This window comes from Pleuronectes platessa, chromosome 9 (genome assembly GCF_947347685.1).
Source record: "Pleuronectes platessa chromosome 9, fPlePla1.1, whole genome shotgun sequence".
In the NCBI taxonomy this organism is placed as follows: domain Eukaryota; kingdom Metazoa; phylum Chordata; class Actinopteri; order Pleuronectiformes; family Pleuronectidae; genus Pleuronectes; species Pleuronectes platessa.
Window position 1 is genome coordinate 27820518 of NC_070634.1, and position 25816 is coordinate 27846333.

The 25816-nt window shown below is 46.9% G+C and overlaps 1 protein-coding gene across 1 annotated transcript in view; it reads left to right on the forward strand.

The window, feature by feature from the left end:
- Positions 1–25816, forward strand: part of patj (PATJ crumbs cell polarity complex component) — a 65606-nt gene that overhangs the window by 13086 nt on the left and 26704 nt on the right. The window contains exons 12-29 of the mRNA XM_053431524.1: positions 967–1071; positions 3077–3132; positions 3260–3316; positions 3691–3825; positions 3971–4177; positions 4268–4339; positions 4521–4742; positions 8543–8752; positions 9214–9288; positions 14340–14633; positions 15265–15340; positions 16182–16236; positions 16701–16772; positions 16873–16944; positions 17070–17247; positions 17367–17477; positions 17796–17855; positions 18352–18442. Of these exons, the coding sequence (XP_053287499.1) occupies positions 967–1071; positions 3077–3132; positions 3260–3316; positions 3691–3825; positions 3971–4177; positions 4268–4339; positions 4521–4742; positions 8543–8752; positions 9214–9288; positions 14340–14633; positions 15265–15340; positions 16182–16236; positions 16701–16772; positions 16873–16944; positions 17070–17247; positions 17367–17477; positions 17796–17855; positions 18352–18442 (2148 nt within the window). The remainder of the gene's footprint in view (positions 1–966; positions 1072–3076; positions 3133–3259; positions 3317–3690; positions 3826–3970; positions 4178–4267; positions 4340–4520; positions 4743–8542; positions 8753–9213; positions 9289–14339; positions 14634–15264; positions 15341–16181; positions 16237–16700; positions 16773–16872; positions 16945–17069; positions 17248–17366; positions 17478–17795; positions 17856–18351; positions 18443–25816) is intronic.

Here is a 25816-nt window from a genome sequence, read left to right on the forward strand (position 1 = left end):
ATTATCACTGAAATAAGTGATGGAAAAATCTGATTTAAAATGCTGAGCATAAAAACACATTAAAAGTAAAAGTATATGAACCATTTCTGTTGAATTGAACATGGTTCATATTAAAACCGTGAGTTGTCTGTGATGTAATGAATCAGTTGGTTGTGATGACTGGAATCTGGATTGTGTTGAGGTGATTTCCTGCAGCTTCATGATTACACTGGGTTGAACCAGTAATGTGTTAGTGTGAGAGAAGCCGAGTGGGGAGTTCTGGGAGCTGCAGCGTGAACCCTCTCAGCCTCTGTCCGCTCGCGCAGATTAAAATGACAAATTTGTTTACAGCCGGCTCTAATTTCACCAACTCTCCTCCGAGTCTGGGACTCCTCCTGCACCAGCGCCCAGAGATTAATTCTCCCGGTTCAGGGTCATTTTTTCAGTCTGGTGATGGTGTGGCGGCCGGCGCTGGTCAGCCCGCAGGCAGGAGAGGAACGAGCCATTCTCAAAGTGAGGCGGGGGGGCGCAGAGCTCTTATCTCCTCCACACGTCTTTAGTTTCATTTCCCAGAAAACTTCTTATATTCTGCTCATTTCTGAGACTCTTATCTGCAGAGACTGAGGAGGAGTCTCATGAGTCTGACAGGAAAACAAACTTCAGCTTCATAGATGGTCAACAGCAGTGATCAGCCAGGGGGTCAAAGGTCACAGCACCATCAGTGGGAGGCGGGCCATGAATCCACTGCTCCTCCAACACAAGAAACTATTAACTCAGCCAAACAAAGCCTCTGGAATCTATCAGGAAAAAGATATTTGCACATTTTATTTATTTAATCATTATTTCGTGTGTGTGTGTGTGTGTGTGTGTGTGTGTGTGTGTGTGTGTGTGTGTGTGTGTGTGTGTGTGTGTGTGTGTGTGTGTGTGTGTGTGTGTGTGTGTGTGTGTGTGTGTGTGTGTGTGTGTGTGTGTGTGTGTGTGTGTCAGTGGAGAGGGAGCCGTCTCGTGTGTCTCTGCAGAGGTCTCCAGACGTGAAGTCCTCGACAATGAAGCTGGAGCAGACGCACCTGAACACAGCACAGCTCAGCAGAGGTACACACACACACACACACACACACACACACACACGGTCCAGATCATCAGACCTCATGCTCAGCATCTGGTTGAGCGGTCGCCCCACGGAGGTTTGAATCCGTGTGCTGCTCTGTCTTCACACGTCCTGGCTGTACACAGGCCTGATGCTCAAACATCTTTAGAAACAGATGATGAAGAAGAGAAGTTTGAAATCAATGAAAAGTGACAAAATAAAAGTCTGGATCAATTTCTTCAACGTAAAGTTGCATGTCAATCAATCTTTATTTGTACAGCACTTTTCATACAAACAGAATAAACAACAACAGAACCAGTAAATATTACCTCCAGAACTCCAGAGGGGATTTAGGATACAGTTTTCTGTATCGTAAATAAAGTTTAGGTTTTTGTCTCATTGCTGATGTGACTTCAGTGGATAAAACTCTTTTATTATATTTAACTTGAATCTATATTTGAACTACATGTGGATCCAGTTCTTCACATGTGTTATCTCGAGGAGGATCCAGTCTCATCGGACTCCTCTCTGAATCCTTCCTCTCTTTTATTCCTCGTTAGCTTTACAGAGCTGCTCAAACACCAGGCTAACACTTAGCATGCCGCCTGCCTGCTGCCCACAGATGTAAGTGTCTGAGCTGACGATGTATTGCTCTGTTTATTCAGCCCAACGTGGCAGATTAATCGTGCTGTGAGGTCCGGGGTTAGCAATGCTAATTTAATCAGAGGCTGTTGTAACGCCGCCAGACCAGCAGCAGAAAAGCTCAACATGTGGAGAGACGACGAGGAGCTGGAGCTGCTTCTCTGGAGCTGCCTCTCTGGAGCTGCCTCTCTGGAGCTGCCTCTCTGGAGCTGCTTCTCTGAGGCTGCTTCTCTGGAGCTGCCTCTCTGGAGCTGCCTCTCTGGAGCTTCTTCTCTGGAGCTGCCTCTCTGGAGCTGCTTCTCTGAGGCTGCTTCTCTGGAGCTGCTTCTCTGGAGCTGCCTCTCTGGAGCTGCTTCTCCGGAGCTGCTTCTCTGAGGCTGCCTCTCTGGAGCTGCATCTCTGGAGCTGCCTCTCTGGAGCAGCTTCTCTGGAGCTGCTTCTCTGGAGCTGCTTCTATGAGGCTGCTTCTCTGGAGCTGCCTCTCTGGAGCTGCTTCTCTGGAGCTGCTTCTCCGGAGCTGCCTCTCCGGAGCAGCTTCTCCGGAGCTGCTTCTCCGAGGCTGCTTCTCTGGAGCTGCTTCTCTGGAGCTGCTTCTCTGGAGCTGCTTCTCTGGAGCTGCTTCTCTGGAGCTGCTTCTCCGGAGCTGCCTCTCCGGAGCTGCCTCTCCGGAGCTGCTTCTCCGGAGCTGCTTCTCCGGAGCTGCTTCTCCGGAGCTGCCTCTCCGGAGCTGCCTCTCCGGAGCAGCTTCTCCGGAGCTGCTTCTCCGGAGCTGCCTCTCCGGAGCAGCTTCTCCGGAGCTGCTTCTCCGGAGCTTCTTCTCTGGAGCTGCCTCTCTGGAGCTGCCCCTTTCTGGAGCAGCTTCTCCGGAGCCGCCTCTCTGGAGCAGCTTCTTTATTCTGCTGGTGTGCAGCCACTCCGCTCCACAGAACACATTCATCCTCTCCAGACTTTACCAGCTGCTGCTGCTCAGATGTTTCTGCATTAATCTCACAGGAAGTTGCTTAGTTTACAATTTGAGTCATTTGGCTTTTTGCTCCTGGTCACTGAATTTCAATGAGGTGACCTTTCTCATGCAGAATAACAGGTTCTCAGCAGGTTCTCTTTAGGTTCTGCTGAAGCGGGTCCAGCTCTAGAGGAACATTGGAGAACAGGTTCTTTTCAGAGATTCTGCTGCAGATCTGTCAGCAGAGATGTAGAGGAGCAATAGAGCTGCTGCAAAACCTGAAGAGAACCTGTTCTCTACCTTTCATTAATGTCACTGATAGTTCTGCATCTATTCCACCGCTAGTACAGACTGTGTGTGTGTGTGTGTGTTTGTGTGTGTGTGTGTGTTTGTGTGCGTGTGTGTGTGTGTGTGTGTGTTCACAGAAGCAGAACTGAGAGCTAAATGGGATCAGGCTCTGGGACCAAAGTACCAAGTCCTGGTGAGACCACACACACTGATAATGTCATCACTGAATAGGATGCTACTCAGACTCAGACATTAACACTTTATCGTGTGTGTGTTGTGTGTCTGTGTGTGTGTTCGGGGGGGGGGGGGGGGGGGATCAGGTGGTGGAGCTGGATCCTGTCATTGAAGATGATGCAGAGCTGCAGAAATCCTCTAAAGTGAGAATCATTCTTCTTCTTCATATCAGCAGCTGTTTTCAGACGTGAGCTCTGGACATTTTCTGTAGTTTATCTTTCACATGTGAAGCAGCAGATTTCCGGGTCGGACTCGTTCACAACAACAGGAACATGTGGGGAACATGTGGGGAACATGTGGGGAACATGTGGGGAACATGTGGGGAACATGTGGGGAACCTTTATCTTCTACGTGTTCGGCTCCTCTTCTTCAGCCACGAGTTACAAACCTCAGACACACGTCCACTTGATTTCAGGAAAATGTCCAGACTTCAGTTCATGTCTGAAAGAAGTTCTACAGTTTCCATCAGATGGAGTTTGATGAGATGATCCGAGTTGAATGATTTCTCTCGATGCAGCTGCTGCCTGTGCACACGCTGCGTCTCGGTGTGGAGCTGGACTCGTTCGACGGTCACCACTACATCTCCTCTGTGGCCCCTGGAGGCCCCGTGGACAGACATGGAGTGTTGAGACCAGAGGACGAGCTGCTGGAGGTAACACACATGCACACACAAACATGTGCTTTAGAGATGAACCACAGCTTCCAGTCATCTGTGTCAGAGGGAAGACAAATGAAGGATCAGACTAGTTCATTAACATCATCATCTGAGGTGAGTGTGTGTTTGTGTGTGTGTGCAGGTGAACAATGTTCAACTGTACGGGAAGACTCGTCGTGAAGTGGTGTCGTTCCTGAAAGAGGTTCCTCCTCCGTTCACACTGGTCTGCTGCCGACACCCGACCTCCGACCTGGAGCCAGAACCAGAACCAGAGTCTGAGTCTGAGTCTGAACCGGACTCAGGACCCGGACGAGGAGCGACAGGACGACCGCAGCCCAGCGTGGAGGAGGTGAGCCGCAGCTGTCACAATGTGTTATTACACAGTATTGATGACAATCACACACACAGAGTTAAACACGTTGTGTTGTGTGATTGTCAGATCGAGTTGAAGTTGTCGTCGATGCTCTGCAGTCAGACTGTCCTGAGAGACCAACAGCAGCAGGTTACACAGGTAACTACTACACACACAGACACACACAACAACAACACAAATGCTCCACTGGAGTGTCATGAAAGGGAAAACGCTTCAGTTCAGAAGACGACGTGTTCTTAAACAAAATAATTCACCAGAATCTCAACTTCATTCTATAAAATATAAGAATGAACATGTGTTTGTCTTTTCTGTGTTTCAGGAGCAGGTATTATCATCATCATCATCAGAGGAGGAGGAGGAGGAGGAGGAGGAGGAGGAGGAGGAGGAGGAGAGTCAACACAGCCAGGAGGAGGAGGAGGAGGAGGAGGAGGAGGAGGAGGAGGAGGAAGGGGAGCTGGCTCTGTGGTCACCAGACATCCAGATGTTGGAGCTGCAGAAGGAGCGAGACAAAGGCCTCGGCTTCAGTATCCTTGACTACCAGGTAAACACAACAACAACAACAACAATGTCTTCCTCCTTTCTTCATCTCTTCTTCCTATTTAACATTCATCATGAGTTTTACTTTTCAAAGGAGGATGTGAGCATCATGTTGGTTTATGTTAGTTTGAATCAAACACTGGACAGAGTCAGACGACTGGAGTCTCCTCGTGTTTCCAAGTCTTCATCTTCTACGTGTGCGGCTCCTCTTCTTCATCCTGAGATGTTTGTGTTCTTCCAGTTTCACGTCACGTGTTAGAAACCTCGTCCACACGTCCACTCGCTCACTGGGAAGCTTCCACACATTGTACTGGGAGGCTGCAGCAGGAGCTCAGGAGCATGACAGGACTTCAGTTCAGGACTTAAAACAGTTTCTGTGTGAACATCGTATATCAGACAATTTTAGTATTTCACAAAATGTTGAACTGTTCCTTTACATAAGATTTATCTGATTGACGTGAAGTTAAATCAGAACTTTTTCTTTTTTTAAACTAAACATTTCATATACGAGATGATCTCAGACTTCATCTTCACTGTCTTGGGAGTAAATTTGGGAGATCCTGGTCTTCTGTGTGTTTATCACCCCAACATCAGCACCACCCAGCTGCAGCTCTTTATCTCTAGGCACAGCTTCACCTCCAAGACCTCCTCCTCCTCTTCCTCCTTCTCCTCCCGCTCCTCCTCCTTCTCCTCAGTCATATCGAGCTGAGGCAGCTAGGAAGCTTCAGGTTAATTCCCTGTTGGTTCACATCCAGGTCGGACTGCACACACACAGCCCAGGGTGTAGGGGTGGGTGGGTGTGTGTGTGTGTGTGTGTGTGTGTGTGTGTGTGTGTGTGTGTGTGTGTGTGTGTGTGTGTGTTTCTCCCCATAATAAACTGGACAAATACTGAATTCACTGCAGCTGATTAGTAGTTTTACATAAACATAAAAAATATAGAGAACAAGACGATAACAGTAAATAGAAATACAAAATGTAGGTGAAAGTATAAAATGTAAAAACAAAAGTGCATTATATTACAAAATGTTAATGAAGCTTAATTATCTTTTCACAGAAGTATTTATAATTTTTGTGATGACAGTAAATCTTCAGCTGCCTCGAGCAAAACAACTTCTCGATATATAAAATATTCTAAACTCTGCAAGTAGGAGCCAGGAACTTCCTCAGGTTCACGTCCCAGTGAATCCAACACTTTCCACAAAATGAAATTAATCAACTTCTCTCACAAATCTCCACTGTCCTCCTCCTTTCTCTCTCTCTCTCTCTCTCTCTCTCTCTCTCTCTCTCTCTCTCTCTCTCTCTCTCTCCCTCTCTCTCTCTCCCTCTATATCACTTGCCCAAGGGCACGTTGGTCCAGTGTCGCTGCCAAAGTGTTTCCTGTTACCGACTCTGCGGCTGTCAGAGCTGAGTGAAAGATGTTCGGAGGCAATAAGAGAAGAGGCGATCTGCTCGTCTGTCTGGACCCAGCCTGAGAGTTTCCACTAAAACCTGACACCTTTCAAATGAGACCAGTTCCAAACCTGAAATGTGATGATGAAGAACAGACTCATTGATCAGCTGCTTTATTTCCACAACAGAGCTTCTTCACTTGTTAAAGTTCAGGTCCAACGTCAGGTTCAGTTTAAAGAGGAAAGTCCTGTTCTCATCTTCATGTCTTAGTTTTAGTCTTAGCTCTAACCTGTGAGATGAGGCTGCACCAGGGAGGTCGACCAATCAGGAGTCAGCTTCAGCTGTCAATCATCACGTCTCAGCCCATTTTTTATATTATCGAATAACTGATTCAAACCAAACTGATCAGAAACACTTGAACCAACATCAGTGAGATGAGAACGACCTGAAATGACAAACATTTATTTATCCTCTACTTTGAGTTATTAGTTTGGGCCGTGTCCCATCTGCTAGCGTGGAGGAGGCGGGGGGGAGAAGGTGGAGCTTCACGTTGAGGAGTCTTCTGGCCAATCACAGCTCTCCCCACCAATGTGGGAAAACCAGAGAGAAATGTAGAGTTGAGAATATAATATATAGTATATTATATATTCTATTCTATATATTATATAATTCATGCCTCAATGAGATGTTCCTTCATTGGAACAAACCAGGTAGACGGGCCTATGTCTTTGTCCATAAAGTTCTATTCGTTATGAGAAAACACAGAATTAAATATCGGCAGCGTTTTGCTCATATGGTCAGATTTTTAAACTCTGAAAAGAAGAGAATAAAAAGATTAATGTGAAGCTGAGTCTGTGAGCTCCTAAAAATACTTTAACTCTGTTTATTTCAGTTGTGAAATCCTCCTGAGTTTCCATCAGAGAGGTCTTAAGAAGTCCAGCTCTGCGCAGACACCCTCCAACCTACATATCCCAAAAAACATACTCATTGCTTTCTGTACTTTTGGCAAAGTGCATTTTTAATTTCTTTTTTCACACTTTCTCCTACGTTCCTCCACTTCTCCGAGCAGAGGCCTTTCTCTTTTTTCCGGAGGATCTTGTAGGAGTAGAGGACTCGAGTTCTGACTCCTCGCCACCTGTAGCCATGTTGTTCGGTCTATAAATACAGCGCGGCTTTGTTCTGGCAGCCGGAAACTTGGCACGGCAGCTCGTTCTGCAGTGCGGGCGATGCCCTGGGTTCAGCGCAGGGGAATTCAAAAAATGCACATGGACTCTAACCAGGAGAGGCTTGTATGGTCGACATGTGAGTCTCCGAGGGGTTTGATTCTGGCAGGGCCGGGCCGGCCTCCTGGTTCTTGTGGTTGAACAGACGCAGCAGAGACTGAGTGTTCTGCTCGGATCAGGAACAGGACACTCAAAGTTTTACTTCTGTTTCCTGGAGAAGAACCAAGTTGGTGCACAGCAGGTCAACTGAACATGTACCACTGTTCCACTTCTGCAGGCAGAGCGTATAATTTAACATGCGTGAAGAATAAAGTTTACAATAATAAATATTCACAAAGTTACTCTGGAAATGAACATTTACATTATTTAAATTGACGTCTCAGTGTCGTCGCCCCAAAATATTTTCTTTCAAGAGCTGATTCACATTTAATAAATATTAACAGTTTGACTGACGCAGCATCAAACTGGGTCTTCACTGGTTCTTCAGGTCATGTCGAGGCACATGTATATTCTGATTTGGTGCAAATTGAATTCAATTGAAAAATGTGTGTGCAACATTTTAGATTTGTTTTCTGAAGCCGCCTCTCGTCCTCTCACTTCCTGTCTCTTAACTTCCACATCTGTAACTCGTCCCTCTCTCTCCTGCCGTGACCTTTGACCTCTTCACTAGAATCAGGATGAGAAAGTCTCACCTGCAGGTTCATGTGTAAATGTGATGTGAGTTCTCTGGTCTCTGTCGCCCCCTACCTGTCTGCTGCTGCTCTGCCTCTCTCTCTCTCTCTCTCTCTCTCTCTCTCTCTCTGAATTATGGGATGTTGGTCATTCTTTCTCTTTCTCTCTTTCCCTTTCTCTCTTTCTCTCTCTCTTAATCTCTGTCTCTCTTTCTCTCTCATCTCTCTCTGGGAATTATGGGATGTTGGTCACTTTCTCTCTCTCTCTCTCTTTCTCTCTCTCTCTCTCTCTCTCTCTCCCTCCCCCCAATGTTCATGGTTTCAGTCTTAACACAGATATCTGTTCATAATGGAGATGAGAACTGTCTTAAAGGTCAGAGGCCTACTGACCTGGGTTCAGTGTTGGTGGACTTCTCTGTCTCAGTCCCTGATTTGAATGTCTGGGGTTGTCCCTATGTTTGTCTTCAGTCTCGGTATCTTTGGTTGAGAAGGTCGACTCTTCTTGTTCTCTCTCTTCTCAGGACCCGTTAGACGCTGGTCGCTGTGTGATGGTGATTCGCTCGTTGGTTCCTGGCGGGTCAGCAGAGCGTCACGGTGGCCTACTTCCCGGAGACCAGCTGGTTTCAGTCAACCACATCCAGCTGGACCTGCTCACCTTGGCCCAGTCTGTGGAGGTCTTAAAGTCTATCCCATCTGGCACTGTCCGCCTGGGTATCCGGAAGCCTCTGGTGGTAAGCAAAGACCTTCCAGCAGGGGGTAGATCTTCTAATTTTGGTCTTGATCAGCCTTTTAGCTGTGAGTGTAGATCTATAAATGGTAAGTGCCATCTTCTAGTTTTAGGCCTATACCATGTGGTTTTACGGTTTCATAGGTCCAGAAGTTCCTCTTGTACAAAGTCCAAACCTTGTAGCAGTGGATCCTGACCTTCTAGTCTTAGGTCTAGACCTTCTTGTCTTGGGTGCAGTTATTCTAGTCTTATTTCAGACCTTGTACAGTCCAAACCTTTTAGTTGTTGCTACTGCACCTCTACTTGAAGGTCCAGACATTCAAGCTCTCTGTCGAGACCACGTGGTCTAGAACTCCTGGTTCTAGGTCCAGACCTTTTGTATGTATATATCCAGACCCTCTTGTTTCAACAGAGATTTGTTGGAACCAGACCTCCAGACTCTTGATCTGCATCGTGTCTTCACAGGTGGAGCCGACAGAGAGGAGCCGACAGGACGACAACACAACGTCTCTCAGCAACACGCAACTGCTTGTTCCAAAGGTACACACCGGCACAGTCATGTATGACACATGTTAGTGACATGTTCAGGAACAACATGGATGTTCGCAGCTTTAGATTTGCATCATGCGTGTTTAACGGGCAGGTCAAAGAGCAGAGACAGATGTTTCCTACAGACACACACACTGGAGGTGGTTGTGTGTCAGGTTGTGTGTCAGGTTGTGTGTGAGGCTGTCGTACAGTAAATATCGTGATTCATTTGAAAACACTTCTATCAAACACCGTCTTTAAATCAGTGGCTGCCTGATGGTAACCACTTCACTCCCCACACACTGGACCATTAAGATTTCTCCTCTCGCCGACTGTGCTCCTCACTCCTCCTCCTCCTCCCTCCCTCTCCCCCTCCTCCTCCTCCTCCTCCTCCTCACTGCCACTTCTCTCTTCACCCCTTGCTCTTAAATCTCTCGTGTCTTTTCTTTATCTCCTGCCTTAACTCATTTCACTTTACTCTGCTTTACTGGTCTGGATATGAGAGAGTTTGACTATAAAGAAAAATAAATGGAGGAATAAATAAATGTAAATAAATGCGCAGCACAGGAGCAAAGAGAAAACGACGCAGGTTTCAAACTGGATTTATCTCTGGAAACCTCCATCACGTTCAGAAATCAGTACAAGCAGTGATATGACAAATACAACATGTGGTATTTTATAGTATTTAATACCTTGTTTTATAGAAGAAACAGCTCATACAGTTTCTTCTTCGTCGTCTTCTTCTTCTTCTTCTTCTTCTTCTTCTTCTTCTTCCTCTTCCTCTTCTTCTTCTACTGTTTAATTCTGTTTTCTACTTCCTGTGATTGGTCCAAAAGTCCAAACTCTCCAACAAAGTGTTTTCAAACCCACAGAACCAGGTTGAGATTGATCCAGACCCAGAACTCCTCTTCTGGTCTGAGGAACCGTTCACACCTGATGTTCAGGTTCAGAAGAGTCTGAAGCTCTGAACCAAACCAGGTGTGAAGGTTCCTGAGGTTCTCTGTAGGTGTTCATGAGCTCCATCAGAAACATGTTCAGTCCTCTGGTGGTCACCTCCACTCTTCAAGAGGAAGACATGCTTCTGTCCGAGCTTTGTCTTTCAGATTCATCTTCTCCCCCTTCCTTCCCTCCCTCCCCTCCATCATCCCTCCTTCTCCTCTTTCTTCCCTCCTCTCTTTCACCTTCTCTCACCCTCTCTCCCCCTGTCCTCCCCCTCACTGTGAGGAGTTGCTGACTCAGCAGAAAGGTTGGATGTATAAAGTGCTCCATCAGCTCAACCAGCAGCATCTCTCTTAAGTGAGGGGGGGTGCTCTGAGGACACTCCAGCATCAGTACACTGAGTACTGCAGTTCTGTTCACAGTGAATACTGCAGTACTCAGTGTGTATATTACTGCAGTATTCTGTGTATACTAGAGCAGTACTACTGTTGTATTATGCAGTACTCCCTGTGAACACTGTACAGTACTGATCCCTCAGCTCCATTTAAATCATATACTGTAAATATAGAAGTCGGACACATTGGATGAGGCAGATTTCTATTATCTATACTGCAGTCAGCCACCAGGGGGCTATTGAGATGCTTGAGTTTCACTTTTGGAAGCCGTCCATCTTTATTTACCTTCTATGTTATAATGTAAATGAGGTTCTTTGTGTTGAACTCAAACATATCTGAGTAAATAGATTTATAAAGATCCACAGGGTTCTGTAGCGAGGCTGCAGTGAGCCTCAGCTCCTGTAGGAGGCAGCAGACTCTCTCTCATGTGCCCAACATGGTGAGGAGGAGGAGGAGGAGGAGGAGGAGGTGATCTTCATCACAGGACGCTGATGACTCTGTAGTGAAGGTGTTTTATTATTCATGGTTATTGTTGTTAACTCTTTATAAGAGCATAAATCTCTTTTTTTTAACCTCAGGGCCTCCGTACTTCACTGATGATCCATCATCATCATCATCATCATCATGTTACTGTCCTCATGGTGACTGCAGATTAACCAGCTCCCCTCTGGACTCTACCGAGTTCTACTGTACTCTACTGAGTTTTACTGTACTCTACAATGTACTTTACTCAACTGTTCTACTATACTCTTATTTCCTGTGCTCTCCTGATTTCTACTAAACTCTCCTGAGTTCTACTGTACTATTCTTATATGTAATTTCCTGTACTCTACTGAGTTCTACTGTACTCTACTGAGTTCTACTTTACTCTACACTGTACTTTACTCAACTGTTCTGATTTCTACTATACTCCTGAGTTCTACTGATTTCTACTAAACTCTACTGAGTTCTACTGTACTCTTCTTATATGTACTTTCCTGTACTCTACTGAGTTCTACTGTACTCTTATCTGTACTTTACTGTGCTCTACTGAGCTCTACTGTACTCTTCTTTGCTATACATTCCTGTACTCTACTGAGTTCTACTGTATTCGTCTTTCCTGTACTTTACTGTACTCTACTGAGTTCTACTGTACTCTTATCTGTACTTTACTGTGCCCTACTGAGCTCTACTGTACTCTTCTTTGCTATACTTTCCTGTACTCTACTGAGTTCTACTGTATTCGTCTTTCCTGTACTTTACTGTGCTCTACTGAGCTCTACTGTACTCTTCTTTGCTATACTTTTCTGTACTCTACTGAGTTCTACTGTACTCTTATCTGTACTTTACTGTGCTCTACTGAGCTCTACTGTACTCTTCTTTGCTATACTTTCCTGTACTCTACTGAGTTCTACTGTATTCGTCTTTCCTGTACTTTACTGTACTCTACTGAGTTCTACTGTACTCTTATCTGTACTTTACTGTGCCCTACTGAGCTCTACTGTACTCTTCTTTGCTATACTTTCCTGTACTCTACTGAGTTCTACTGTACTCTTCTTTGCTATACTTTCCTGTACTCTACTGAGTTCTACTGTACTCTTATCTGTACTTTACTGTGCTCTACTGAGTTCTACTGTACTCTTCTTTCCTGTACTCTACTGAGTTCTACTGTACTCGTCGTTCCTGTACTCTACTGCACTCTACTGTACTCTAATGTGTACTTTACACAGTACTGTCCGTCCTCCTGCGGTCTCGTCCTCTGCTGTTCTTTTATTTCCTGTTTTATCTGCAGCCCATTTGGTGGAAGAGGTTTTGTCACAGCCCACAGGTCTCTGATGGTTTCCATAAAGACCAGCGGGTCGGGGCTGTCACGCCAGCCGACCAGGCAGAGACCCCACTCCACACCTCGTTAACTTTCAGAGGTCATGTACAGGAGAGAGCTGCTGCCTCACATGACTCTGATCATCTGTGTGCAGACAGACATCGGCTGTGAGCAAAGTTCACTCTGAATAAAACCAGAAGGAAAACCACCAGTTTCACTGTCGGCCCACAGCGCTGAGCTGGAACTGGTACCACCACAGCGTCACACCCGCTCCCTGTGGAGTCTCGGCTCGGGGTTCGTTGGACCGACACTTACCACGGCTCCGCTGGACGATCACAGACTCGACATGACGTCACCTCATGTTGGTACAGAGGCAGGAAGTGGAGACGTGGCGTCCATCTTTGTTTACAGTCTACGGTCTGAACACGAGCAGATTTAACTGGACATGTAGTCAATTGACAGAAAACTCTTTAGACCTCTGATCATTTCAATCACGTTCATTTAAAAGTTTTCTGTTTCGAGGCATTTTTATCAATCAATCAATCAATCAATCAAATTGTATTTGTATAGCCCATATTCACAAATCACAATTCGTCTCATAGGGCTTTAACATGGTGAGACATCCTCTGTCCTTCACCCTCAACAAGAGTCAGGACAAACTACTAAAAACCTCTTAACAGGTACAAATACATAGAAACCTCAGAGACACATGTGAGGACCCGTCTCCCAGGACGGACACAAGTCAACAGATGTCAAGTGAAGGAAAACTTTCTTTGTGACAGATTTTGTAGGTTGGTGATATTTCCTGTGATAAATATCACATGTTGGGTTTATGTCAGGTCTTCATCAGATATCATTAATAACCTAAGATTGTTTGTGTGCAGTAAAATAAAGCTGAAGTTTGAGCAGTGTAGTTTCAGATTTCATAACCACTGCTCGATGTGAGTCTGAAGCAGCCGTCCTCATCGTCTAATGGCAGAGATATTAAATGACAGTGTCTTTAAATCTTATGAATATGAGGCCAGGCAGTCACGGCCAATACACATCAGTCTGCAGAACATCCTGTTAGCGTTATGAGCTCTCTGCCGTCTGCTCCTCACCTCCATTATATGGCCGCGATGGGCCGGCTTGCCAGGCCCAAATTAAAAGAAGAGCAGCAGAGTCCTTGAAGACGAGGCCTTGTCGATAGAAATTATACTAAGTGTTGTCATTAATATTTCCCCGCGCGGGCTAATGTCTGCATCGTAATGTTCAGAGCAGGATACACCCTCGGTATCTGCTGAGGAGGCTCTTTAGGGAGTTGGAGAAAACCTTAATGTGTCCAGAGAAAAGGCAGCAGTGCAGTTGTAGATGTGGAGAGAGCTGCTGCTGGAGTTCCTTCACTGTGGAGACGAGCTGAAGCAGAAGTTGAGTCTTCACCTGTCCATCAGAGAACATCTGGATTCTTCTGATTTCACCTCTGGGACGTTTAATCTCGTTTATTAAATCTCTTTATCTGAGGAGGATTTTATGACTGTGATGATGTTCAAACTGTTTCATCCTCTGAGACACTCGGGTAAATCCTGACTGATAAATGTAACCAGGCCAAAATTAGTTCCTGACACTATTTAAAGATGGACGTCATCTGGTTTTAATTAAACAATATGATATAAAAATGGGCTGAGACGTCCTGATTGGCAGATGAGACTGACTTGTGATTGGTTGAGATCAGCCTCGGTGCCTGCGCTCCACTGACATCCAATGACGTCATCACCACAAGATGGAAGCGTTCGAATGTGAGATATTTTAGCTTTATCTCTGTTCAGTGGGAGGATGTGGAGCTGTGTCGGCCATCTTTATTTACAGTCTGTGGTCGGTCTGTGGAATGAAGCGTGAAACCAGTCCAAGGAAATGGTGACTAACTTCAGAAGGATTTCCTTTTGTGTCAGGGTTTCGGTGACGGCTCCATCCTGCCTGAAGACCTTCGCCGGGAAGAAGAGGAGGAGGAGGAGGAGGAGGAGCCAGAGCTTATCCTGGATGGAGGTCTGCCTCGCTACGCCACCTCCTCCCTGACTTTTGACCTCCTGCCTGTAGAAGAGGGTAGGGAGATGGCTGTGGACGAGGAGGAGATGAATACGACAGAAGAAAGAGAAGAGGAGAAGATGGACTCTCTCTCCAGGAAACCTCCCCCGTCATGGGAGGAGTGGAGGCTCACCTCCTCCAGCCGAGGTCGACCAGAGGAGGTGAGAGGTTTTCTGTATCTGAGGATTTAAACTCCACATGTCCTCCATGTTCATGTCTGCTCACACTCTAATGTCTGCTCACACTCTAATGTCTGCTCACACTCGATTATCTGCTCCCCTCACTTTCCCTCATTCAGAAACATGACCTCTTGTCCTCGAGTCGTCTCCTCGGCCGACCCCTGAGGGTCACAACATGGAGGATCACATGTGACCTCACGATAACTCACAAGAGCTTCCTGTTTGCAACCTGCTCATTTCATTATTATCTGTCCTGAGAACTCAGGTTCTGAATGAGTCACAGATCTCTGTACTGAGTTCTTCTGGAGAGACGTCCTGATCTGAAACTGGGTTTAATATCCAGTCACTGTGTATAAGTATATGAGTCGTAGTTTTACTTTGGCAAACTTCATGTCCAGCTCAAAATAAAGTTCAATAAACTGATCCAGACGTCAAGTTACTCTGGGAGAAGATAATATGATGTGAGTGTAGACACCTGACCCGAGGTCATCGAGACCCGGCAGGCAGCTGGTGCTTCATGACCTTCTCGACCTAAACCAGCAGAACCAAGACCTGAACCAGCTCACACCATCCACTTTCTGAAGAGTTCGACTCATGTGATTGGTTGTTTCAGAGCTGGAGTCAGAAGCAGGATGACGAGCAGATGTCAGAGCGAGAAAGTATCGTGTCTGAAGGAAACCAGATCCTGGGTGAGACTCACTTTATACTGTTTGACCGGGTTGAAGAGTACATGTGTGTGTCTGACATCCAACTAACTGTCTGTCTGTCTGTCTGTCTGTCTGTGTCTGTCTGTCTGTCTGTCTGTCTGTCTGTCTGTCTGTCTGTCTGTCTGTCTGTCTGTCTGTCTGTCTGTCTGTCTGTCTGTCTGTCTGTCTGTGTCTGTCTGTCTGTGTCTCTGTCTGTCTGTCTGTCTGTCTGTCTGTATGTCTCTGTGTGTGTGTCTGTCTGTCTGTCTGTCTGTCTGTATGTCTCTGTGTGTGTGTCTGTCTGTCTCTCTGTCTGTCTGTCTGTCTCTCTGTCTGTCTGTCTGTCTGTCTGTCTGTCTGTCTGTCTGTCTGTCTTTCTTTGTCTGTCTTTCTTTCTCTGTCTGTCTGTCTGTCTGTCTTTCTGTCTGTATGTCTCTGTGTGTCTGTCTGTCTGTCTGTCTGTCTGTCTGTCTGTCTGTCTGTCTGTCTGTCTGTCTGTGTCTGTCTGTCTGTATGTCTCTGTCTGTCTGTCTGTCTCTCTGTGTGTATCTGTCTGTCTGTCTGTCTCCGTCTGTCTGTCTGTCTATCTCTGTGTGTCTGTCTGTCTGTCTGTCTGTCTGTCTGTCTCTCTGTCTGTCTGTCTCTGTGTGTCTGTCTGTCTGTCTCTGTCTGTCTGTCTCTCTGTCTCTCTGTCTCCGTCTCTCGGTCTGTATCTGTCTGTCTGTCTGTCTGTCTGTCTGTCTCTCTGTCTCCGTCTCTCTGTCTGTATCTGTCTCTCTATCTTTATGTCTGTCTGTCTCCGTCTCTCTGTCTTTATGTCTGTCTGTGTCTGTCTGTCTTCCAGACTTCAGAGACAGTGAAGCAGACTCGGAGCTCACTCTGACAGACACCGACACAGAGTCAGTATCAACCTCTTGTCCTCCTCTTCTTCGTCCCCTCTTCATCTTCATCTCCTCTTCTTCGTCCCCTCTTCATCTTCTCCTCTAGATCTTCTCCTCATGTCTGTCTCCTTCTCCTTCTCCTTCTCTCTGTCTCCTCCTCTCCTCTTCATCTTCATCTCCTCTTCTTCGTCCCCTCTTCATCTTTTCCTCTAGATCTTCTCCTCATGTCCGTCTCCTCCTCTCCTTCTCCTTCTCCTTCTCTCTGTCTCCTCCTCTCCTCTTCATCTTCATCTCCTCTTTTTCGCCCCCTCTTCTCCTCCTAGTTTTGCTCCATTGAACAATCCTCTGTCTCCCTCTGCTGGTTGAACCGGTGGTAGCATATTTCATTTTGAATGAGTTTAAATGATATTCTATATCATAAATGATATTTATATCATTTAAACTAATTTAGTTATCGTGATTAATATTCTCTTCCTGTGCAGGATGATTGACATGGGGAGGAGGAAGAGGCGGACCCAGGGAGGAGCCTCTCTACCAATCAGAGGAGGCCACAGGTAAGAATTGTGCTTCACCTCCGTCTCATTAAAACAGCGAATGTAGAAACCTACAGCTGACTGTGTGTGTGTGTGTGTGTTTGTGTGTGTGTGTTCACAGGAATCTTCCTGAACGAGAGGAGGGGGAGGGAGAGGAAACTCCTGCCTTCAGTCACTGGGGACCCCCCCGCAGGTAAAACCATTTCAGCCTGTGTCCACACGGCGTCTTGAATCCTCAGTGTTCATCCGTCCTGTGTTTCCTGATCACGTTTGACCCCGGAGACGAAACCGGTCTAATGACGGTGTTTCCTCCTGCAGGGTGGAGGTGTGGGCGGAGGAGGACGAGTCCCTGGGCCTGAGCATCGTGGGAGGTCATCACATCATCAAGCGTCTGAGGAACGGCGAGGAGCTGAAGGGAATCTTCATCAAACAGGTTCTGCCAAAGAGTCCTGCTGCCAGGACGCGTTGTCTGAAGACCGGGGACAAGATCCTGGAGGTGGGTCTAATACCTGGAGCTCTGTGTGAGCAGCTACAATACAGACGTGGCTGTAACACCTTTGATTGTGTTTGTTTGTGTGTGTGTGTGTGTGGTTGTGTGGCTGTGCGTGCGTGCAGGTGTCAGGTGTGGACCTACGAGCTGCCAGTCACGAGGAGGCGGTCAGTGCCATTAAATCAGCTCCGAGTCCGATCGTCTTCATCGTCCAGAGTCTTTGTGCGACGCCTCGGGTACGAACACACACAGCAGAGCTCCAATCAGAGGGGAGGAGTCACAGGGGGGGAGGTGGTAGGCGGGGCTACATCATGGCTTCCTCCTCTGTGAACTCGTCGCTCTGGAGAAAGTTTTTTTAAAACACTTTTTACATTTTCACACAACATAAAGTAATAATCAAACTTTCAAACTCTTAGTGGACACACACCATATACTGTCTCACTGTACCCCCCCTCTGTGTGTGTGTGTGTGTGTGTGTTTCTGTCTGTGTGTGTGTGTGTTTCTGTCTCTGTGTGTGTGTGTGTGTGTGTGTCTGTGTGTGTGTCTGTGTGAAGCCTGTCTCTCTAACAGCTCCCAGCCTCATTAAACACAGAGCGCAGACGATGGACTCTCTGGTAAGAACAGACCCGTCTCACTTCTGGTCACATGCTCACCCTCAGGTTTTAATCCTGTAAATCACAGCAGGTGTGACCTGACGGCTGTTTACACAGGGAGACGTTACAACTCTACAACACAATGAGGAAACACAAACAAACTCACTAACCCTCACGCTAACAGACCCACACTCAGGGGGCTCAGTGCATGATGGGAGTTCCTGGTCCAGACTCACCTGAGAAGCTCGAACTATGAACTTAACCAGAGGAAGGTTCTGGATCTTAGATCTTCCACAGGGGAGGATCCTCGCCCTGAGGGTTCCACCTCCGGTTCCACTGTTAGAAACAGAACCTCAGTGGGTCGGCAGTGAGAGACGTGATCTGCTGGAGTCGAGCTCTTTAAGACACAAGAGGATTTTACATAATCTGTGACTCCAGCAGAGTCCAGCAGGGGGCGGCACAGCCTCATTAGAGACAGAGACGTGACTCAGGTTCATTTTGTTTACTTCATCTGCAGAGAACCACGCCCCCTCTGAGACAGCCCCCGCCCTACACTCCTCCCAGCCAATCAGAGAACGAGCTGAACTCTGACCTTGAGCAGGCCAAAGGTCAGTGTAACACACACACACACAGACACACACACACACTGCTGTTCCTCTCTGTCCTCAGTCTCTTCTGAACTTCCTTCACGAACACAAGGCTCTGAAACTCTGCAGCTGCCGACAGACACACAAACACACAAACACACAAACCTCCAGCAGCTCACAAACGAGCTGCAGCTCAACGTCTCTGGTGGATCTGAGATCCAGATGTTTCAGGTGATGATGAGTCTGAGTCACGTGTTGTGAAACAGACGCAGGACAAGTTGTGTGATGTTGAGGTAAAGCTCAACACACTGTGTTCATGAAAACATGGCCCATCAAATCCCCTCCCTGTGGGATTATGTATATATATATAATAATTAATTTATAAAACAAGAATCCGTCCATAAAACAGAAGAAAATAAAAAGTTAAGCAAAATGTACGTCGAACTTTTATCAAAGCTTTGAGATTTAAACTGTTTTGCTCGGCCGGCCACCACCAGTGAGTGGCCCGACATGTTCCTCACATGTTCCTCGTATGTTCCTCACATGTTCCTCACATGCTCCTCACATGTTCCTCACATGTTCTGCAGGTTCTCTATGTGAGAACAAATGTGTGAGTCAGTGTCTCTGGACATGTTCTGGATCTTCTCCTGCAGCCTCCTGGTAGAATGTGTGTAACATGTCAGAGTGAGTCCATGTGAGGAACCAGCAGGACAATGTGTGGAAGCTTCCCAGTGAGCGAGTGGACGAGTTGATGAGGTTTCTAACACGTGACATGAAACATGAAGAACAAACATCTCAGGATGAAGAAGAGGAGCCGGACTCCAGTTACGTGTTTGCCAGGAGCAACCATATGTTTTAAAACTTGAACGTAGTCGTGTGTGTGCGTGTGAGTGTGTGTGTGTGTGTGTGTATACGTATGAGTGCGTGTGTGCGTGTGAGTGTGTGCGTGTGTGTGTGTATACGTATGAGTGCGTGTGAGTGTGTGTGTGCGTGTGAGTGTGTGCGTGCGTGTGTGCGAGCACTTTTCCTAATGAGTTAGTCGACTAGTTTCTGTTCTGATCGTGTTGCTGCGATGAGTGCCTTGCTCTAAGGAACTTTAGCATTAGCACGTTAGCATAGGAAGGTTTGCGTCAGTGCAGCAGTGTGGTAACGTGTGCGTATAGTTGTACAGGTGTGGGTCAGTGTGTTAACGTGTGTTTCTGTCTTTGCAGGACGTGTGTGAAGCCGCTGCTCCGTCATGTTACCTCGGAGGATTTATGTTTTATCTTTACTTCCTGTTTTCTTGGTCTTTCTCTGGTTCGGGTTTTTCTCGCTCTGGGTGCGTTTGGTTTGGTGCGTGTGAGGCAGGTGGGCGGGGGCCGTGTGGGCGGGGCTTGATGTTTTCCAGGCTGCTGGTTGGAGGGTTTAGCTGGTGTTAAGTTTTCTCTGGTCGTGTTGCTTCTGCTGTTGAACTGGTTTAATTTTACAAATCAGATCTGTCCTGTTGATTCTTCAAATCTAATGAGGAAGCCATGTGATTTAGAAATAGTAATAAAGTCCTCAGCTGGGAATCGAACCTGCGTCACTGAGAAACTCACTGATCTATTTATTTTCGTCTCGTTTTTATTTTATTTCTTTGATTTACAAAGCAAACCCTGATCTTCTCCTGTGAAGCTGTAACGTCACAAAACGTGGAATGAAAATTGAAATGATCACTTGATTAATTTACTTTGTGGTTTTTCCTCCATGTTTGTTCACATTCATCGTCCAAATCCAAATAATCAACAATAAAGAGTCAAATGTGATTTTAAAATCTTAGAATATGAAACAGTCTCAGTTGCAGACTCAGCTTCAACACGTGTGATATCGATTCAAACAGGATTAATGACGTCTCAGATTCAACCTCCGACAGGAAGTCACACTTCTTTAGTGTAATGTTTAAACTTTACATTAAATTAATAAATGTTGTAATTTGTTTTATAAGAGATACAGTTAAAGTTTCTTACAATTTGTTGTTAGAAGATTTTAAATTAGTACAATTTGAAATGTGTAAAACATAAATTAAGATGTTATGAAAGTGATCTATTATGATTTCATTAACTTGTTTTCACTGAATAAAACGTTCTGTTAAAATCAACATAAACCAAAGTCTCCAGCAGATTTATTTCAGATGAATATGATCAATGGAACCAGGACTTCAGTCAGTGGAGCTCGTTCACACCTGGTTGGGTTCAGAGCTCATGAAGCTGAACATCAGGTGTGAACGGCTCCTCAGAGCAGAAGAGGAGTTCTGGTTCTGGATCCAACTGAACCTGGTTCTGTTGGTTTGCAGTGAAAACACTTTGTTGGACAGTTTGGACCAATCACAGGAAGTAGAGACAGAATTAAACAGTAGAAGAAGAAGAAGAAGAAGAAGAAGCAGCTGCCGTCTTCACCTCCGATGATAAAATGTTTGAATCACGACTAAATTCACGTCAGATGTAATTCTTTAGTCTCTAAATTACAATGTGAAATCAAAACTAACAGATCAAATGAAACATGGAACAAACACATGAAGCTTCCGACTCGTCCCTGAAAGACTCCGTGTCCTCCTGGTGCAGGACTCAGGCTCTCTGGGGACATGTCCTCCTGGTGCAGGACTCAGGCTCTCTGGGGACATGTCCTCCTGGTGCAGGACTCAGGTTCTCTGGGGACATGTCCTCCTGGTGCAGGACTCAGGCTCTCTGGAGACATGTCCTCCTGGTGCAGGACTCAGGCTCTCTGGGGACATGTCCTCCTGGTGCAGGACTCAGGCTCTCTGGGGACATGTCCTCCTGGTGCAGGACTCAGGCTCTCTGTGGACATGTCCTCCTGGTGCAGGACTCAGGTTCTCTGGGGACATGTCCTCCTGGTGCAGGACTCAGGCTCTCTGGGGGCATGTCCTCCTGGTGCAGGACTCAGGCTCTCTGGGGACATGTCCTCCTGGTGCAGGACTCAGGCTCTCTGGGGACATGTCCTCCTGGTGCAGGACTCAGGTTCTCTGGGGACATGTCCTCCTGGTGCAGGACTCAGGCTCTCTGGAGACATGTCCTCCTGGTGCAGGACTCAGGTTCTCTGGGGACATGTCCTCCTGGTGCAGGACTCAGGCTCTCTGGAGACATGTCCTCCTGGTGCAGGACTCAGGCTCTCTGGGGACATGTCCTCCTGGTGCAGGACTCAGGCTCTCTGGGGACATGTCCTCCTGGTGCAGGACTCAGGCTCTCTGGGGACATGTCCTCCTGGTGCAGGACTCAGGCTCTCTGGGGACATGTCCTCCTGGGGTCACTGAACAATGGCAGTAAAATGATTCGGGAAAAAAAAACTGAGCCGACAATAATCCACTGAGATGCCGGGGAAGGTCTTTATCCTCGTTCTGGACAAAACACACAGACGATTCAACTGATTCCAGTTTTTTGTGTTTTCTGTTCATTCAGGTGTTTTCTGATGAGACACTTGTTTCATGTCAGAGCCTGAAATCCAAAACAGTTCCTCTACTTCGATCCGAGGTTTCAGGTGGAGCAGTTATGACGAGATAAGAATAAGTGTCCCTGTTGTACGGAGCGAGCACGGGATCACAGAGGTTCATGTTCTGATCAGTGAAGCTCCTCCTCCTCTTCCTCCTCTGTCTTTGACTCAGGTTGTTCCTCTCAGAGCAGAAACATCCTCCTCTCCTGCTGCTGCTGCTCAGCTCTGTTTACATCCATCACTTACTCTGACGCAGAAACTCTACACGAGGTTGTGAGTTTGAATCCCAGTCTGACGACCTCTGACCTCCAGCTGCTCAGTGGCAGAAGTGAAGTCAAACTGCAGCCTGATTGTTATTCTACACACACACACACAGACACACACTCAGTCATGGATCTATGAGGCTCGGCCCACAGATTACATTTTAGTTTTCAAACTCATCCCTGATTGGTTGGTGTCAGTCACATGACTCGACTCCCAGCTGTATATCTTCATGTTGTTCCTGCTCTTTAGATGCTGAATGTTGTGTTGACACTGTGACCTCTGCTGTAGCACCAGCCTCAGGTCAGACTTCACACTGTTCCTCAGGCTCTAGGAGCTGGTGTCGCTCCGGTTTGTTTAAATAAAGATTAATTTCTATTCACAGTTCTCACACAGTTAATTAAATCAGCGTCTGAGGGAAGTGGGTCGCTGCAGCAGAGTATAAATAGAACCTTCATTCAGGAAGACGGGACGTTTGTGGGTAATCGTGGGATCAGCTGATCGCTACAAGCCTCCACTGCTCTGAGATCAGTTCTTATTAAAGCCGTTTAGGAAACTGCATCAGAATCAGCAGCAAGCTCGCTACTAATCTTCACTGTGATGTCTGATCTCAGGTCAGTTTATTAACACACACATTTCATTTCTATGTCTACAGGTAACAACGTGAAAACTTTAACTTCTTTCCTGATTTTCATTTGTCAACGTTAACCCCACAGTCTCATGGTGGCGCCTCCTTGGGGGGGGGGGGGGGGGGGGGGGGTCCGTAATTGTTGACCTTTTATTTCTATATTTTAAAATGAAGTGAAAGTAAATGAGGCGTCATCAAATATCTGCTGCTTGGAGCACAACTAGGTGATTAACATTTTATCAGGCTGCGCTGTGATTAGACACAACACACACATCACCCCCCCACACACACACACACACACACCACACACACAACACAGGACACACATCACCCCCCCACACACACACCACACACACAACACACACCACAACACACACAGCACCCCCCCACACACACAACACACACAGCACCCCCCACACACACCACGCACACAACACACACCACAACACACACAGCACCCCCCCACACACAAAACACACACAGCACCCCCCACACACACCACTAACACGTGCCGGACGTGACACTTGAAGAACACAAGTATCTGATTGGTTGATTGGATGAACCAGTCCGTCTTGCTGCTGGAAACCAGTCGAACATGAGATCTGTGTGTTTGTGTAATGATCTTAATCGTGGATGTGGCTCGAGTGTGTTTGATTTGTGACTCATGACGAGGCAGAGGGGAGGTGCTGGTCTGAATGAGGATGAGTGGACCGTGTGTGTCTGTGTGTGTGTGTGCGTGTGCGTGCATGTGTGTGTACTAACTGTATATTGAAGAGGTTCATTGTGTTTGTACAAATTCATGTGTGTGGATCAATAAGCTTTGATAACAGAACAGTCGGCTGCAGCTCCTGTAGACTCTGATTAATGTGAGTGTGTGTGGGTGGTGCAGATTCAAGTTTACCCCCCCCCCCCCCCCCACACACACACACACACACACACACACTCATCGTGTGCGTATTGAGTGGATCATTTATGTTTGCTGAAAATGCAAATCTTCAAAGCAGCGGTTTGTTAATTCAGGGACTCGTGTGTCCAGGAGCTGCAGGAGTCCCTGAAGAGGAGATCTGAGGAGGTCCTTCATGTCACGTCCTCGTGTCTCTGTGGACGTCAGCAGAGAACATTCCTGAGGGTGAGAGGAGGGTGTGGAAGTCCTGGATGAGGCCCAAGGTTTATCCTGAAGGAGAATCCAGATGAAGATGTTGGAGGCTTTGGAAGGAGGTGGTTCCTCAACAAGCACATTACTGAACACACCCAGGAGAACACAGCATCACAGGGATCACGTGTTCCCTCCAGTTAATTGTTTCCAGGTGGAGGATTCAGTCCTTGATTGACTTGAAGCAAAGGTTCTCGTCTGTCTCCTACTTGACCTTCATATTCAGACAAGGTTTCAGGAATTCATAAATTCCGTTTCAGGGCGGCGGTCTCCAATGACCGAGGTGACTGTGAAGTGGAAGAAGGTTTTTGATGTTGTTGGTGTTGAAGGTGTTTCCTGACCTGGAGCCGATGGAAGGAGATTCTTGAACCTTCACTGAGATCTTTTAACTGATGGTTTTTTTAAATCCTCCAAGATGTTCATCCAAGAGGCTTCTTCAGCTCTGAGTGAGGAGAGCGGCTCAGGCATCACAGGCTTCAGGACGGTTTCTATGACACTGGAGACATGAGGTCTACGTCTCTTATCCGTCACATTCCATGTCGTCTGTTCCTCCTCTCTCAGGAGATGTAAGAGCCCTGCACACATGAGCTCAGCTGACTCCAGCGACTCTTAATCGTCGATACAACATCCAGGAGCAAGAGATCACAACATCTACGTCCACTGAGTTTAAAGACCTGGACCAGTCAGTGAGAAGGACCTCCAGAGCTTCTCCAGAGTTTGTGTTTCACAGCTGAACAACACAGCTCCGACTCGTTCAGCATCAGATCCTCCTCATGGTTCAGGAGAGAGGTGGAGCAGCCGGGGGGGGGCAGACACAGACAGGAAGTGACCTGTTACCTCTGCTGCAGAGGTCATGTGATCATGTTCATCACCTGACACGTCTTCAGCTCTGATCACCACAACCTCTCTTCACATCTTCTTCTTCGTGTGAGTCAGCACTTCTTCACCAGAGAGGTTTGTTTTAGTTTCTTCATGTTCCCCCCCCCCCCCCCCCCACTCAGTGAATCAGTGGAGGATCCTCTGCTGTTCACACTGATCCTGGATTCAGACTTTATTCAGGAGCTCAGGAGGAGGAGGAGGAACTGAGTGTGATCCTCCAGAGAAGATCCAGAGACCTGAGGAGCTTCAGATGAGACGTGAAACTGGAACAAGTCCAGTCGCCTGAAACACGGGAGGATTCATGTTTGTGGATTTATTCAACGCAGCAGTCATGAATCTGGAAGAAGAGGGTGAGCAGAGAGCGAGGAGGAGAAGAGGTTTTGATGGAGTGAGAAATATGGATGGGAGAGAGAGGGGAAACAGAGAGAGGAAGGGGAGGAGGGGCGAGCCGCAGGAGGAGGAGAGAGAGAGGGAGAGATGGAGAGAGAGAGAGTGTATAACAGAGCTGCTCGTCCCTCACTGCCTCAGTATCAAGGCAGTCAGTACAGACACACTCACACACAGACACACACACATGCACACACATCCACACATGCACACAAATCTGGATATCGGACCATAACAGCAAACCTGAAACTGAGACGACACACACACACACACACACACACACACACACACACACACACACACACACACACACACACACACACACACACACACACGTGGATTTATCTCTGAGTGCGGAGACTGAAGTATGGACGATGCTGCCACCGGGTTCGTATGCTCTCTCACTGTGTGTGTGTGTGTGTGTGTGTGTGTGTGTGTGTGTGTTCTGGTGGTTTCGTTGCTGCCTCAGCGTGAGCAGCTGAGCTTTGTGTTTGTGTTTTTTCCTGTCAGTGTATCGAGTCCAGGTAGAGGTCACCTTTATGTCTGTGTGTGTCTGTCTGCTCCAAACACACACACACACACACACACAAGCACTCAACAAAACAATGCAGCATATCCCTTATGT